The 16,564-nt window shown below is 52.9% G+C and overlaps 6 protein-coding genes across 6 annotated transcripts; 4 read left to right on the plus strand and 2 right to left on the minus strand.

Moving 5' to 3' along the window:
- Positions 1-216: 216 nt before the first annotated feature.
- AB675_4482 (uncharacterized protein) lies at positions 217-1,548 on the minus strand (the record flags this gene model as incomplete). Its single annotated transcript, XM_018144624.1, has 1 exon — positions 217-1,548. The coding sequence occupies one exon, from the start codon at positions 1,546-1,548 to the stop codon at positions 217-219; it is 1,332 nt and encodes a 443-aa protein (XP_017999033.1).
- A 4,864-nt stretch (positions 1,549-6,412) lies between these two features.
- Positions 6,413-7,249, plus strand: AB675_4484 (uncharacterized protein; the record flags this gene model as incomplete). The annotated part of the gene is made up of 1 exon (XM_018144625.1): positions 6,413-7,249. One exon carries the CDS (start codon positions 6,413-6,415, stop codon positions 7,247-7,249), a length of 837 nt encoding a protein of 278 aa, XP_017999110.1.
- Positions 7,250-8,029: 780 nt separating this feature from the next.
- On the plus strand, positions 8,030-9,370 carry AB675_4485 (uncharacterized protein; the record flags this gene model as incomplete). Its single annotated transcript, XM_018144626.1, has 1 exon — positions 8,030-9,370. One exon carries the CDS (start codon positions 8,030-8,032, stop codon positions 9,368-9,370), a length of 1,341 nt encoding a protein of 446 aa, XP_017998927.1.
- A 1,257-nt stretch (positions 9,371-10,627) lies between these two features.
- Positions 10,628-11,279, minus strand: AB675_4486 (mRNA stability protein; the record flags this gene model as incomplete). Its single annotated transcript, XM_018144627.1, has 3 exons — positions 10,628-11,056; positions 11,107-11,190; positions 11,244-11,279. The coding sequence occupies 3 exons, from the start codon at positions 11,277-11,279 to the stop codon at positions 10,628-10,630; spliced, it is 549 nt and encodes a 182-aa protein (XP_017998923.1).
- An 832-nt stretch (positions 11,280-12,111) lies between these two features.
- On the plus strand, positions 12,112-12,768 carry AB675_4487 (Protein arginine N-methyltransferase SFM1; the record flags this gene model as incomplete). The annotated part of the gene is made up of 1 exon (XM_018144628.1): positions 12,112-12,768. The coding sequence occupies one exon, from the start codon at positions 12,112-12,114 to the stop codon at positions 12,766-12,768; it is 657 nt and encodes a 218-aa protein (XP_017999036.1).
- Positions 12,769-15,133: 2,365 nt separating this feature from the next.
- Positions 15,134-16,483, plus strand: AB675_4489 (Uridine kinase; the record flags this gene model as incomplete). The annotated part of the gene is made up of 1 exon (XM_018144629.1): positions 15,134-16,483. The coding sequence occupies one exon, from the start codon at positions 15,134-15,136 to the stop codon at positions 16,481-16,483; it is 1,350 nt and encodes a 449-aa protein (XP_017999113.1).
- Positions 16,484-16,564: the final 81 nt, after the last annotated feature.

A 16,564-nucleotide genomic window follows, 5' to 3' on the forward strand; every position in this document is an offset into this window, starting at 1 on the left:
GTTTTGGAGACGTGCTTCGGAGCAGTGCCAAGGCGGCTATGGTATTCAATCAATCAAGCGTAAGAATATCCAATCTTCCATGTTTAGGCATTGCACACACAAACACCGTGTTGCGAAACAGCTATGACTTGATTATTTGCTCTGAGGAGGGTATCTTCGATCGTACACGCGGCGCAAATCTCTGATTTGAGATGCTCAACTGCCCACCATTTCGCTTCACGAAGCGTCCACCACTGTATCATACACCGGGAGCTTCCACTTGCCACTGTCCGCTGGCATGAACTTCATCGCGAGCTTGTCCAAGCCCAGGTACGCCACTGTGCCCATCACTCTGTACATCAAACCAATTGTAAATCCATTCCAAGGTATGTTGTCGAACATGCTTGGCGCTGCCGAGTACGAATTGACAATACTCTTCATGTGTGGGCCGAAAACCTCCTCATAGGATTCGAGCGCCGCCAGAAGCGGATCCTGATTCTTTGCCAGCGATTCTTTGCTCTCGGTCGAGCTTGTCTGCCGAAATTCTTTTTCGATCTCACCACCGAGGACGTACGCGCCGACCAGCGCGCAACTGGTACCGTATCCATCCGGTGGGTGGCCATATCCAGCATCGCCAACCAGCGTGACACGTCCCCTCGACCATTTGTCCAGCTTGACAACTCCTGTGTGTTGACAGTAGAAATCCTCGGCGCCGGTCTCCAGCTCCTTGACAGCATCATTCGCCCTCCAACCCTCGCCCCGGTAAAGATCCGCAAATGCAGCCTTCTCGGCCTTTACATCGCCTCTCTTGATCTTGTCGAGTGGCCCTCCAGCACCGGGCCTCTCATCCCACATAAGATACATTTGTATCCTGTTCTCGTGATGCCGCCTCGTTCCCAACTTCTTCCCACCAGGAAACACACATCCCTGCATTATCCATTGCTCGCCCTCCTGCTGCGGCTCCTCCATCGTAAAGTACGCAATCTTCTCTGCCATCTCCTCCAACGCTGTATCCTTCTTTCCCTCAATTATAGTCCCGGCCCCATCCATCAATCTCCTCACCCTTGACGCCAGCCCATCACACCCAACCAACAAGTCAACCTTCTCCACCCTCCCATCTGTCAGCCTAACTTCCACCTCCTTTCCCATCTCCATATACGCTTCCACGCCCACTCCATACTTGAACACCGCGCCCACATTGTCTGCCGCCTCACACAACAATCGACACAGATCCCCACGCATAATCTCGAACTCACTCGTCATGCTCTGCGCGCCCTTCCCCGTCTTGTTAGCCGCGAAGAACGCTCTCCGCTTGCCCGTCGCGTCCACCAATGCTACACCTTCCTCAGGGACGCATTGTGCGCGTACCGCAGCTTCCAGGCCCATAAGCTTCATCACTTCAATGCCATGGCCGCGGAGGTCGAGTTGCAGGCCATTGGTGCGGAGGCCTGGGTGTCGTTCGATGACTGTTACGGAGTGGCCTTGCTTGGCGAGGAAGTAAGCGCTGGCGCAGCCGGCGATGCCTGCGCCGACGATGAGGACCCGGAGCTTTTCGGGTATTGGTTCCATTGTTGATCGATGTGCGGTAGTACTATAGAGTGGATGATGTTGAGGTTATTTATGAAGTGCTGGTTTGAGGAAAACAGTCTTGCGAGGCGCCGCGACTTTTCGCAGAGACTTCTACACCGTTGACACTAGGTCTTCCAAGGTTGTTCTGCCAGTCTCGCCTCGCCACGCAACGTGCGATCGTGGGGACTTATATCTTCACAACGACAGACCTACCTGCTGAATTGGATGCCCTAACAACATGACGCATTCAGTCCTCCATCAAACCTTGATACAGTATTAGATGCCTAACTTTTGGTGCAGGCTCCCGTCCTTTTCAGGGCATGACATGTGGTTGGCGGAAGTGACGACTGCGTACTCGGCAACAACACGAGATCTCGGGTGCTACAGGGGTGGAAGAGTCCGAAAACTCAGCCTCGGGCCCGCGTGCTCTTTTGTGGATCTGGTCTCGCGAATCTTGCAGTGGTCGTCGATGTTGCTTGAACTTACAATGTTCTGGTCCTTGGTCTTTGCAGTAGCTGGTTGCATCATAGTGAGCAGCTGTGAGCACCGAAAGAGCAATGGTGAGATCGCAGGCGTCGTCAAACGCGAACAAGAAGAAGCACCTAGGCCAAGCTTCTGCAAGCTTTCAGGCGTCGGATCTCTCAAGGTTCCTCAGGCTTAATCTCCAGAGTTCCTTTCCTTTCCTTTCTGCCTTCCTCGAACCGGCTAGGATGTGGCAGTGTTTCCTACGGCAGGCATCTGCGACGTGCAGAGAACCTGAGACTGTCATGACCCACTGGACCATGTTCCTTATTCTGCTGCTCAGTAGATGACCCTGAGTACCGCTTTCGCTGGTTTCACAGCCACAAGTCTCAGTGGGAGACATCCGTCATGACTTCACTCATGTCCGGCCCTCGCGCACACGCCCGGCGAACATACGCCAAGAACACATAAAACAAAAATCAATTCATGCTGACAGCACCTCAAGTCGAACAGGTGTCTTCCTCGGCGTTGAGCCTGCACCTGTCGGACTGGCTCGTGGTCTGGCTGATCATCGATCCCACCTGACATGGCCTATGCACGAGGATGTGTTAGACCTCGCCAAACTATGCTGTCAAAGAGCGCCTAGTCGCCCTCGAAGGTAGGCAGTTCCCGGAAATTTCAAAGTAAGCATGTTGGTCGGTACGAGGCAGTGGTAGTGAATCTGTACAGAAGTGGCGGTCGAACTGGCAGGCTGTGGACACAAGTACAGAGTGACTTTTGTGCCCAAGCCTACATGCTACTCGTTGTGCAATTTCAGGTCCAGGAGGGCGCTAAAGACCTCTTTTTCTTTCGCCGATCAAGTTGATGGGCTGAGATGAGCCACACTTGGGCGTCAAAACGCTGCAAAGGATGTAACGAGAAATCCTAGCCAGGGAGGCATCACCAAAGTTGACTGAGGAATGACCCAAACAAGCCAGAGGAAAATTTCTTGAGCAGGACCCTGGACCCGAGTCAGGATCTTCGACCTGCTTTATTGTTGGCATTACACTGCTAAAGTATTAGTCGATATTGACACACCATTTTCCCTGGACCATGAGCATCAACGGCTCTGATCGGCAGCACCGACTGTGCTCTCTCCGCCTCTCTACGAGCTCCCCTGACCATCCGGAACTAACACCTCGCCGCCTCCAGGATAACATCCGCGACCTCCTTCCCACGACTCCACAGCGACGCATGACTCCCGCCCTTCAAAGTCGTTAACTTGGCACCCATCCGCTTCGCCATGAATTCCTCCAGGTCCGGATTGATGATCTGATCCTCGGTTGCCTTGATCGCAAACAAGTTCCTAACCTGCTTCCAAGCCGGCTTCCCACTCTTGAACAGAAAGCGCTCTTGATCGCACGGACCTTGCGTTGCTGCCAGCACTTTGACTTCCTCCTTGTTCACATCAGGTGCGAAGTAGATAGGGTATTGGTCTTGCGGAAGCTTGATGCGTCCAACCGCATCGGGCACGAAATGCTTTGCTGACTCCAGAGGTGCGAACATGCCGGCGAGTTCACCAGGTGACTCGCCCTCGTCAGGCGCAAAAGCGGTCACGTAGACCAAGGACTTGATGTTCGGCTGGTCGGTCGCAGCGTTCGTGATGACGAATCCGCCGAAGGAGTGCCCAACTACGACGATGGGGGCAGAGCTTTGGTTGTTGAGGGTCTCGATTGCATGTCGGGTGGTGTTGATATCAGCGCCCAAGCTTGTCATGGGATTCTGGACTGCGGTGACATTGTAGCCGGCGTGCTGCAGGTGTGGAATGACTTTCGACCAGCCTGAGCCATCAGCAAAGGCCCCGTGCACAAGGAGGATGCGTGGGAGTTCGGGAAGCCACATTTTAAGTTTCTAAGATGCCAAGGTTGCAGCGGTGATAGGAGTGTCGTTGAGGTGCTAGTCGGCACAGCGCTGAGGATGACGGTCGATCCTTTGAAATGGCTCTGCAGCTCTGGCGATTTGGGCAGCGTTAAGCGCGATTGCTATAGTATATGTATGAAATGCAACACCACGCCGACGTCATGTTTACATCTGCAAAAACATCGGCAACTCAGGCTCGCATCGGCTCTTGCTTTAGCGAACGTCCTCTTTGTCATAGTGCAATCCAAGCCCGCGTAACATGAATATTATATTACTCAAGGGCAGGTACCTACCGAAGTAGGAAGTATGTTCTCGATATACTTGCCTCCTTGGCTTAAGCACGTTTGCTTTGACTTTAGGTTTCCCGTCGCTTACCACTCACAACTGGAACTTAGTTTGAAGGGCAAGGTGTATGCTGCGGCTGCACATGGCGATGCGAACAATCCACGGACCGTGGTCTCGGACAATGCCATGGTTCCGCATCGAGTACGGGCTTTGTGGTTTGCAGAGTGAGGCCGAAGTCCAAACAGATTCGATCGCCTCAAAAGGGGATCTGTGTGAACTGTCTGATTGGACAACCGGTACTCGGCCTTGCCTGTCCGTCGTGACAAATGCTTTAGCGAACCCCAGATTAATGCCTTCCTGCAACGTTGCTCGTAAATGCCGCTGAACCCACTCGCATCAGGAGACGTCCTGGTGTTTGTTTACTAAGCACTTGTGCAGCGCCTGTGCAGCCTTCGCCAGGAGCCAAGACTGACATTCTACATGCTGGTGGCAATGATTCCCAATGGTCAAAGCTTAGCACAAGTCGTGTCACAGAGTCCGCCTTAAAGAGATAGCTACGCTCGTATGCAGTGCAGACCCGAAGCTGGCATATGGCATGGTCCTCGCTTGTCACTGGCTCGGAGCCTTGCTTCGATGGCGTGGTTCATCGATTCTGCCCAATCCAAACTCAGCGAGGATGATCAGAAGCAGAATAGAGGTTCTTCAGAAATTGATCGAAGGAGGACTGGAAGCGGGCTTGACAATGAGCAGAAGTGAATCGAAGACTCTCAAGATATTGATCGAAGAAGGATTAGGAGCGGTTCTAATGATAAATTGAAAGATGGCGAACGACTTCCGGAAACTTACCTAGATGAGCCAAGGCAAAGAGTTGACGCCGTCAAATTGCGCAGAGAAATAGGCCGTCGCTTCAGCCCAGTCTGCTGAGCCCGCGCTGCAGGGACAGTATTTGGTGCAATACCATCAGAAATCGCATTCGCGTGTCTGCACCATCAGTATGCCACCAGCGATAGACGATTCGATCGTAGAAAAGGCCCAGTCTCTGCCACATCTTAAACCCCGACGATGATTTCTGTGTGCGGATGCCGAAGCAGCTTTGCTCATCGCCCCTAGAAATCATGCCCACGGCGCCCCGGCGGCCCAAAGACCCGTTGCTAGGGAGAAGTGGTTATATTTTATTCTGTTGGATTTTCCCCCGACCATCAGACCACGAAAGCAACAAATCCGCCTTCCCCAGCGATCCGGCAACTTAAGCCACAATCGTCCAGGTTGGTAGCAGAGTTGGGTACCACCATAACCCCAGAAAAATTCCGGGCCACTCTGCTACGCGGCGCCGGAACGGTCGACTGAACCCTCCTCCACCTACCGGTCTGATGGTTCCTCCCTCTTCCGATCGATCGAACGACTAGTGTTAAAGGCGTGGAACTTAGGAAAAATAACCTAATAAACCTTCACGGTTTCCCATGGCTCCCTTCGGGGGAAATTGGTTTTTGCATTTTTGGCAACGCGAACGAATGTGCGGCCATCTTGAGCTGCTGTGCCAAGAGCGTGGTGTGTCCTCGCCGACCTGGCAACGATCGCTGAGTTTGACCTGAAAGTCGCGCTCAACTAAGAATAGACTCGCTTCACACTCGCGTTTGCCCAAGATCAAACTCGCTTCGAAGCCGTGTTCAACCAAGATAGAATTGGCCTGACAGTTGCCTGCGACCAAGGTTGAACGGGCCTGACAGTCGTCCAATGATGTCGTTGTGGCGCTTGACAAGATTTCGACTTCTGCTTCGAGAAAACGTATGTGGCCATATTTTCGCTCACCTGTGAATTTCTGCCTGCTCGAGAGGAGCTGACGCTTTCGTCTCTCATCACACCCTTGTGGACTACGGCTGTTAGCGATGCGAATGCTACCCAGCCGCAATGTTCGCAAAGGCTCCTTCGCTGAAACCAGCTTTTTTGCTGGTGGGTTGGTCCATCATGACGAGTGCTGTTGCGGGATAAATTCTCGTTGCACTGCGCCACGATTCGATGAGCCCTGCAGAGCACTAATGGCAGTGATCTTGACGTGCCATCGAGTTAGCACAATCAGATGAGTTAAGCAGGAAAGTAAGAGAACAGACAGATCAGTGAGGTGAGAAGAAGGAGATCGAGGTAAGCTCAAGGGCGGGGCCGCTAAGAGCCGGGCCAGTCACATTGCAGTGGCAATTGGCTCGGTGGCTATCTCCCGATTATGAAAGCTTTGGACGATCTTCACTTTACTTCCTCTTCACAATGTCACATGGACGTTCTGACGAGAGTGCCTCGAAGGCCGTCAGTACTGTCAGAGGTCTGCCGAGCATGTTTGTGTATCGACGTCGCCCGCGGACCGGTCAGTCAGCCGCCGGCTGCTAGCAGATGGCGACAGCAACTCCTCAATGGCGTAATACAGCAAAGGTACTATCAGTCGAGTGAAAGGCTAGCAAATTCACGACCACCGCAATTGCGCGCACGTCCATTGGGAGACTTCTATTCGGATCTTCTAGCAGTCCCCATACCGAAGGACTCGACAGCTCATTCAGATCTGCCCACCTTCGTCCAATCAGGCGATGAAACCAAGGAAGCACGAGCAGCAAAGCTATTTGGCAACATTCGAGGATCAGGCTACGAGAGGAAACTGCCAAAGCAAGCGGACTCGGTATGGAAGACCATCAACGGAGTGCCGATTCCTCCACGCCCTGAAGAACCGGAGAACTGCTGCATGAGTGGGTGTATGCATTGCGTCTGGGATGACTATCGGGACGACATCGAGGAATGGGCAGTTCGTCTACGCGAGGCACAGGCGAAAGGAGCGGGCCACAGCCAACTGAGTACACCGAAGATTGATCTCCACCGACCTGAGGTTGTCAATGCATCTGTAAGCATGGACGATGATGGTGGTGGAAGCGAGGCTCTGTGGGATGCACCGAGTGTTGCAGGTGGCGAGGATGCAGAAGAGCTGTTCGCTGGGATACCCGTTGGCATTCGCGAATTTATGGCTACAGAAAAGCGTCTGAGGGAACGGAAGAAAGCCCGAAAGGCGAAATCGTGATGACTTTCATGACACCAACAACGAAGCGTTCGTTTTATTCGTGGCCTCGAATCAGGCCGTGTAGATGCCGAGTAGCTGTCGTGCGCCTGGAGTACAGGCTTGATTGCTGCAGACAAACAAATAGATGTGCGCCAACAGGGTTTGTGCCCATCAAAACATGCCATTTCAAAGACCTCCACAAGGATGCCACATGTCTGCCGTGTCTGCTGCATTAGCGGATGGAGCATGATGGCATTGTTCACTGTAGTTCCTCGAAATCTTCACCGCTTAAGCAAGCTAGGGCAACAAGAGAAGGTCATAGGCGGCGGTCTTGGCAGAAGCGGCCCAGAAAGATCCATTGTCGTGCTGGGTTGACGATTGTGTGGGCAATCAAGACCCAAGATCAAGATCGCACCTATCTTTTCCTTGCTTCTTCATCGCTTTCCTCGCTCTCCAATCTCCTAATCCTAGTTCGACACGCGACCAGGCACCGAACCACTCTCTCTGCCTAGATTTCACGACCTCGCTGCAGTCCACATCTCGCTGCCAACTCTCGACAGCACGCGTTACAGAGACTGCCCACCTGACAATCGTCTCCAACGCGTTCGCGATGACATGTGACAGCACCGAAGACAGCCTCACATCAAGACCGGCAGAAGCCATACAATCCAATCTTTGAATATCGCGCCGCAGGTCATCGAAATCGATCTTTGACTGCGAGAGCAGCTCTACGAACGCCGTCCGTGCCACATACGGCCACCTCGCCGCCGCAGCGCCTACGATCCTGCGAACCTCGACCGAATGTTCCTCACTAAAGCGCTCTCGTCGCTGACATTCCTAGCGCTCATTATCGTCACAATCCCCCTCACTTTCGACATAGGAGGACGAGATGCAGGCCTGGCATATTCGCTGTCGCTAGCCTCTTTCTACTTCGTCCTGTCCTGCTTCCGAGTGTCCACGCCTGACAGTTCCATCGCGCGGAGACTCTTCACCAATACCCTGAGGGCCACGCAGTGGATCATTGTGCCCGGTCTCTGCCTGTGGACGCTGGGAAGATTCTCGGTCGACGGCGGATCGGAGCCTGGTTGGGTGGAAAGGACATTTCGACTCAAGAAAGAGGTCTTCAGCAACAGGACACTCTCACAATACATTTTCGGACACGATGGTCTGGTCGAAGTCGTCGCAATTGGCGGATGGGACAGACTATTGCGATATTCATCGCCCGTCTTCCAGCTTCTGGAAGGATTTTGCAGTCTACTGGTGATCCAGGCGGTTGGACAGCTATCCCGGTATCTGGTCAATCGATCTGAGTGGAGCGATGTATGGATGCTGAGCATCATCGCGCTGGCAGGCTCTGTCATCTCAAGCTCTGGCTATTTCCTCTGGCGGGTCCTGCAATTCCCTGACATCTCGAGTCTGGATTCGGTGATCATTGGCATTGCCATCACATCGGCCGTCTTCCTATGTGCGTACGGCGTCGGATCTGGGCGCGGTACTGCCCTCGAATCATCTCTACTCTTCGCCTACATTGTCCTATGCATCTACCAGATCTTCACCGACTACAAGCCGAACGAGCCAACGAGATCGCCGCCTACCGCAAGCGACACTCCAGATTTTCCTCCGTTACCTCCCATTATCATGTCCTCCTACACAGCATTTATCCAAGTACTTTCTGCCTTGCCAGGCGCTCTCTGGGACACAGTCGACTTCATTGTTGCTGCATTCAAAGCGGTCTCCGCTTCGGTCCTGATCTCACTGGGTTATCGCCTCTTCGTCTTCTACATGTCCACCAGGATCATTCCTTCGGTCAACGAGAACGGTGCGCGTGGTCTTAGTGTGGAGCCCACTCTCGACGACTCCAACGCCGGCAACCAATTCCTTGCATTTCTTTCGTGGTTCTCACCCAGCATTCTCATTGCGGTGTACACGAGTCTGCTAATGCAACACTTCGCCACGACGATGGGAGGATACTCGCCTGGACTGACGGAAAGTATTGGGTCGTGGTGGCATGGAAATGGACAGCCAGCGGTGAATGGCAATATCTGGAAATGGATCAACTTGGTGAGCACGATGGGCTTGTATGCTTTCGAGCTGTATCTGGGAAGGGAAGATTCCATCGAAGCTCACTGGAAGGTCGACTGAAGCTTGATCGGACGACAACTTCGAGAAAACGAATCGTTGAAAGAAAGAGCACCACGGAGTGCAAGAATGAAAGAAGTGGAGCAATCGATTTGATGCTCCAGATCCAGCAAACACCAGCAATGATGATGTGGTCATGGGAAGCACTAAGCGGCGATTCATTCGCGGCAAACCAGGCATTCCCTCGTCTGGATAAGCCAACATGAGGCTTAGCGAAACACCAAGATCGGGAATGTCTCATCTGCTGCAGTGAGAAGTTCAGTTCTTCAGTAGGGAGCTCAACAAATGTGCCTTCCCGTCCGCCCCGAACCTCATGCGCCCGGGTGGCGCTGTCGGATAGGAACAGTAACAGCACTTCCTGAGATTTCTCCGCCACCCAAACGTCCCGGACTGCGACGATGGGAGGCGGGCCAGGCAGGACATGCTTCCAAACCAGAGCATGTGCCACCCTGGCTATGCATGTACGCAGACAACGAGGCCAGATCTCTAAATCAAAGTCGAATAAGCAGTGCGGCTACCAAAGTGGGATATTTGCCAGCTTATGGCATCGCAAGAGGGATTTCAGCTACCCTTGGTCGATGATTGGATTGCGGCGTGTGGCGCAATTGTAACGAAGGAAAGTGTGATCAGCAAGAGTCACAGAGGCCCCAGACCGCTTCAATCTGGAGAAGCGGTACACCCATTGCTGGGGCTTTCCGAGGTAGCACGATACAATGAATGGGAATAAATATCGATAACGTCCATGCCATATCATGGAAGTAAGGGCATCTCCACGTAATTCGTTATTATCTGGCTCCCGTCCGCTTGTGATTCGATACAGTACATTTAGCGTATAGCAGCTACCTACGGACAGCTTTTCGATGCCGATTCTGAACATCCCTCTGCTATGCTCTGCCTCGGGTCGATTGCGCCCTGGCTGTGCACATGTTCGTTCTGTTATATTGGGCCATGATCACCATGGCCCACAAAGCCCAGTCTCAGGACCTCTGCACTTCAGGAAAGCACTAGACTCCGCCGTATGCATAGTAACGAGTGCGTCTGACAAGATCCGGCTCTGGCCTGGCAGCGCCGGATTTGGTTTTCATGCTGCTCTTCTCACATCTTGTCGACCTCTCCCGTACCTAGTCCGCAACGTTCGGCTCTCGGGTGGACCCCAGCCGCGGGGCGCAAGCAGCGGTCGCAGCTTCGATTGATCCAGCCGTATCCTTCAGCATCAACCATGATCACCACTTCACGTTATCCGCAGCACCAAGCAGACCATTATCTCCGAATTGGAATGCCCGCCTTCTGCTCACCAGTTGTGATCGTATTCGCACCACTGCCCTCCTGCGCCGTTGTATTCCCACTCCCATCATCCACACTCGCACTCCTCGCCAGATAGCTACTCTCCTTCACCGGACTGCGACTCTGCGCATGCCCCGGCAGCCCACCGCCTGGAATACCATTGATGCTTCCCCTATGCAGGCCTGCCGCAGCCGTCGGAGCTTCTTGACCGCTAATGGGAGAGGAGACAGAGGGCGGGGACCCAGCGGAGATGCTGTCGCCGCGGGTGAGTTGGTTTGTGAGCGGGGAGAGGTGGGGGATGGCGTCGGCGGTGGGGTGTTCGGTGCCGATGGAGGTCATACCGCTGTCGGAGGCTTTGCCGGCTTTGGAGAGGGCGTAGTCGCCGGAATCGAAGTATTTGCGTTCCTGGATGGAGGTGTTAGTCATGTAGGGAGGTGAGGACGGGACATGCTCACCTTGAGCTTGTTCTGGAGGAGGTCCTTCTTGTTAGGAAGCTTGCCGTAGAGGCGGAAGAGGCGCTGCTCGTCGGAGGAGAGGGACTGCGGGATAAGGTCAGAACAGGGTGTCCAACGTAGGTCAAGAGGAGGCTCACATTGATGTCGATCTTGTTCTTCTGGTGTGGATTCATGATTACGATATTGTAAGGACGTGGCTGTAGGGCGGGCTCTGTGCTGTGCCAGCTACTGGCGTCTGGAAGGCGTAGGCCAATTGGGAGTCGCGGTCTCTTTCGTAGTTATGACGTCCGTAGCTGTGCCCTTTCTTGGTCTCTCTGACCGCCGTGCTTGATGTTCGCACGCGATCTCGAGTGTCAAATGCGGATTGGTCGGAGTGCTCGTCTCTGAGATGTGGCTTGGTCTTCAAGGTCGGTGTCTGGCCGTCAAGGATGCTTGGAGTACCGATGGCTCGCGATGGAGGTATCTATTCACGAAAAGTGCACGTTGAGGTTTGTTTGCGTCTGATCAGAATTATTGCAAGCCTCAGGTGAAGTTCGACGTGAAGCGAAGATTTTGTGGGGTAACAACTGGCTGACTGCGGCTTGACAGGAGGGACGGGAGGGGTGATTTCTGTCTGTGAAGGGTGTAGTTTCAAGAGTTGTTACGAGAGTCCTCCAACCGGATGATGTCCATCAAAGCCAATCATGAGTGATGTGCGGAGTCGTTTCTCTGGCAGTGCAGTTTCTCCGGCCCCGAAAAAGGCAAACGGCGACATGCTCATAAATTTTGATGGTCTGTGTGGACTTTCTAGATCAGTGAGGGCGCTATAGGTCCAACATCATTTATGCTGCCCGGATCGGTTGGCTTGAGAGAAGCTTCATTCGAGCGTCACTGGTAGGCCAGATTGTAGAATCGACTCATCATGAATTACTCTAAGTGAAAGAGGCATCAGTCACCCTCAATACTGCAGAGGCCGCCCTGGACACGACGAACCCTAGCATCAATCTTCGCACTTCTATCCTGTTGATGGCGGCACGCAAGACCTTCGTGGTCGAGCATCTAGACCCAGAACTTGGCCCATGGTCCGCACTTGAATACACAGCCATTGCGAAAGAATCCAAGACCGCAGAATGCGACTTCATTCTGTCCTCTGTGCCAAAGTCTTTGCTCGAGAGCAGCGATCTGCAAGGCATCGGAGCCCAGACGAGGGCCGAGAGTGTCGAAGACTACTTTGCAGATCGCAAGGACCGCATATGTCTACTCGATCCCCAAGCGAAGCATGAACTAAGTCCTTCTGATGGCAAGGCATTTGACATTTTCCTCTTTGGCGGTATTCTGGGTGACGATCCGCCAAGGGACAGGACTAGCGAGCTACGCAAGAAAGGATTTACAGGACGACGACTCGGACCTAAGCAGATGACGACCGACACTGCGGTGCGTGTGACTAGGATGGTAGTATTGGAAGGGCAGGAGCTCGATTCGATACCATATGTTGACTTCCCAGAGCTCAAGCTGAACGAGCACGAGTCGACGGAGATGCCATTCCGATATGTCCTCGACGACAAGAAGAAGCCTATCATGCCGGAGGGCATGTTCGAGCTGATCAAAGCGGATGCCGACAAGGGGTTCGACCAACTCGATTTCGCTGATGAGGTGGACGGCATGGACGATCTGAAAGTGTGAATTCAGTGATCATAAGGTGCCCTTCTGGGGAAGATCGTGCGTATCGAATGAAGTCACAGCAGCAACGTTGTCTCGAGAAAGCGACGGCCGGCTGCTAATCGGCTAGTCAGAAGCTGCTTCACTACAGGCTAACAAGGCGTCCTTCATCCAAGACTGATCCTTCTGTGTCGGAAGCGCTTCGAGGGTTTGAGATGACTTTTGATAATGCATGCAAAGCCTTGAGATGAGCCTCGCTTGAGCATTGCTTGGTAGGAGAGGACCGTTACAGAGATTTGGTTAGGGAGGGCTCTGAGAATTTGAGATGGCCTCCGACAATTTGTTCGTAGCTTTGAGATGAGCGTCACTGGAGTAGCACTTAATAAAAACGGTGTATTGTACATTTCCTGGCCAGGGAGGGCGCCCAGGGTTCACAAATGTTGTGCTATGAGAACGGCAGGCTTGAGATGAGCCTCACTTAAGCAAGAACGGGTCATCCGAAATTCGGGCCAGGGAGGCCGCTGCATGATTGTAGGTACTAATAATAACAAGTCAACTCCCCTCGAGCGCCATCGCTAAAGCAGGATCTTTTGCCATACGTCATCAAGTTGTGCCGTTGCCGGTAGCCATCTCTGTGTCCCCGCCACTGGACTGCTCACCATCCAACCCCAGACTTAGTTGAGCTGGGAGATCGACATTCTTATCGCGAGCGACTTTCTCCGCCCAGGCCCGCGTTCGGACCAGATGCCGGATGTTTGCTTCACGACGCTGGCCTTGTGACGCAAGGATAGCTTCGTTGACATCCTTTGCCACTTTTTGTCGAAGCGAAGGGTCGACTAGTTCTGCTAGCTGCCCAAAGTTCTCGGGAGCCGTTGCGGCATCGGAAGCAGCAGCTTGTGGCGATGGAGAAGTCAGTGGCTTCGACCAGCTCTCGTGCGGAACGATCAGAAGAGCCATAGCGCGCTCCAGATCCTTCTGAAAGTCCTTTGAAACGGAAGCGTACGGAGCCAAATTCTGCTGGGCGAACTCTATGGCCTTAGCGATGCCCGTGGTATCGGTCTTCGAATTGGCAGATTTGAAGCCTGCGCGGATGAGTTCGATGAGCTGGAGTCGCAACAATGCGAAATGGAGGTGCTCGTTCTTGTTCAGGAGCTAGCATCACATGGTCAGCAACATGTATCGGTTCGAGGAATGAGGCTGTGTCGTGAGGATAATGCTTTGGGTCATACTGAGGACTGAAGGTGTTTGGTTTCTCATCAGAGCACAGCAAAGGTGCTATGAGTGGTGCATGAAACAGTGTCTAATCATGGAAGGGCAGCATATGGAAGATATCAAGAAATCCTAGCCAGGGCGGGCGCTGAAGATTTCTTCGCGTAAATGGACTTACCTCTGGACTCGCCTCTGCAATGAGGTCGATAGCCGTTGATAGATCCCCTCGATAAATAGCATCTCGAATCTGGACCCTGACGCGAATGTTGCTCTCGTCTGGAGGCTGTTCGATATTGGCTTCCATAGCGAACTTTTCGGCAGCTGACGGGTAGCCCTCTTTTATGAGATAGTCCATGACCAGACTGTTGACGTCCCTGAGGTGATTTAGCATCAAATTCCCACACATCGATAGTATAATGCTGCATGGTAGCATCGCTGATCAGAAAGCAAACAATAGTGTTCTCCTCAAGTATTTTTTTCAGAGAGATTCCCATTTGACAAAAGTGCATCTTGGAGGACTTTGAGGGGTATTGAGGGCGATGGAGACGTACGATTTGGATAGCGTAGTGTCAGTGACTCTCCTTTCAAAGGTGTGAATCGACGGCGCTGTCGTCGCCTACGGGACCGTCAGCGGGGCGGGATTCAGACGATTCGAAAACGTACCATCACTGCGACTGTAGGTGGAATAGTTATGGGGCGGGCTCTGAGCGTATGTGAGGCAAGCAGCGATGCCTCATGGCCTTATGATAGCACTGCACCATCAGTATGCGATGTGCTGGATGCAATATTGGTCCAATCTATGCGATCGATTGAGTCCGTGTTTGTTCAAGATGTTGAACGTGAAGTAGCTGAAGTGCAAATCTTGGAGACTTGAATCGCGGCCAAAGCCCGTCTTGGCATCATACCTCGAAGACTCGAGATTCGCGATGTCTCTTGATACCGTGGCCTCTATGTCGATATCTCGCGTATTTGGATGAACAGGAGGCCTCTGGTACATGTTCCTAACCAATATTAACCTTGTCGAATCTACAACGTAACATCATGTTGATCAGCAGGACGTAGCTCTTTGAAGAGCTCACAAGCTATCTGAGCACCTCGTCACGCGATCACTAAGTCGAACGGCACAGGCATGGACAGAGGAGCTTCAGCGAAACTTCAGAAAGCCACAGAATCTGCAGCAATGGCATCCACTTCGCCAGCTGCAGCAGCAGCTTGCTACACCCCACCATGGGCCGACATGAGCATGATTGGCGTAGCAGGATCCTCAGGTTCGGGCAAGACCTCCCTGGCTGTCGAGATTGTCAAGGCTCTGGATCTACCTTGGGTCATCATCCTGTCCATCGACTCATTCTACAAGTCCTTGAATGAAGAGCAGAATCGTCTGGCCCATCTGAACGAATACGATCTTGATTCACCGGCGTCTATCGACTTTGATCTTCTTGTCGAATGCTTGTCCCAGCTCAAGCAAGGCAAGCGCGTCAACATCCCTGTATACTCGTTTCCCCTACATCAGCGCTTGGAGGAGACTGTTTCAGTATATTCGCCCCATGTTGTAATTCTGGAAGGGAACCTTGCCTTGGTCGACCCACGTGTGCTGAAAATGCTGGATATGAAGATCTTTGTGGAAGCTGATCTGGATTTATGCTTATCGAGGCGACTTGTTCGCGACGTGCGTGAACGCGGGCGTGACATTGAAGGCATCATCAAGCAGTGGTTCGATTGGGTCAAGCCGGTATACTTGAAATGGGTCGAGCCACAGAAGGAAGGCGCGGACATCATCGTTCCTCGTGGCATGCAGAACAAGATGGCAATTGCGATGATCGTGAATCAGGTGCGAAGAATGCTCAAGGACAAGTCAATACGACATAATGCAGAGCTCGAGAAGCTCGGCCAGGACGTCGAAGACAGTCCACTACCGGAGAATGTCATCCTGCTGGAGCATAAGCCGCAAATAAGAGGCGTGGGGACGATTTTGCGGAACACAATAACACCACAGGAGGAGTTCGTGTTCTACTTCAATCGCCTAAGCGCCATACTGATTGAGACGGCCCTTGACTGTCATTCTTATCTACCGTCAACGGTGTACACGTCGCAAGGCTATGGATACAACGGTCTGAAATCGGCCGGCATCATTTCTGCTGTGGTCATCCTACGAGGCGGCAGCTGTCTGGAGCCGGGCTTGAGGCGGACCATTCCCGACTGTCTGACCGGAAGGATGCTCATACAATCGAACCTAAGAACAGCCGAGCCAGAGCTGCACTATCTGAAGTTGTTTCCAGATATAGAGAAGCACAAGACCGTCCTGCTCTTGGACTCTCAGATGTCGAGCGGAGGTGCGGCGCTGATGGCAGTGAAGGTCCTGGTCGATCACGGGGTGGCCGAGGAGAAAATCGTCTTTGTGACTTGTCTTGCGGGGAAGCGAGGGCTTAAGAGGCTCCTGAGTGTGTTCCCGAAGATACAAGTCGTGGCAGCCAATATGGGCGACGAGTATGAGAAGCGCTGGATCGAGGAGCGCTACTTTGGCTGCTAAAGCACAAAGCGCCTCAAAACAAGGAGTCATCCATACTTTCATGCCGCTGTACATTCTGCGTCTTCAACCAATTGGACACTA

This window comes from Cyphellophora attinorum (genome assembly GCF_001299255.1).
Source record: "Cyphellophora attinorum strain CBS 131958 chromosome Unknown Contig16, whole genome shotgun sequence".
Classification (NCBI taxonomy): Eukaryota; Fungi; Ascomycota; class Eurotiomycetes; order Chaetothyriales; family Cyphellophoraceae; genus Cyphellophora; species Cyphellophora attinorum.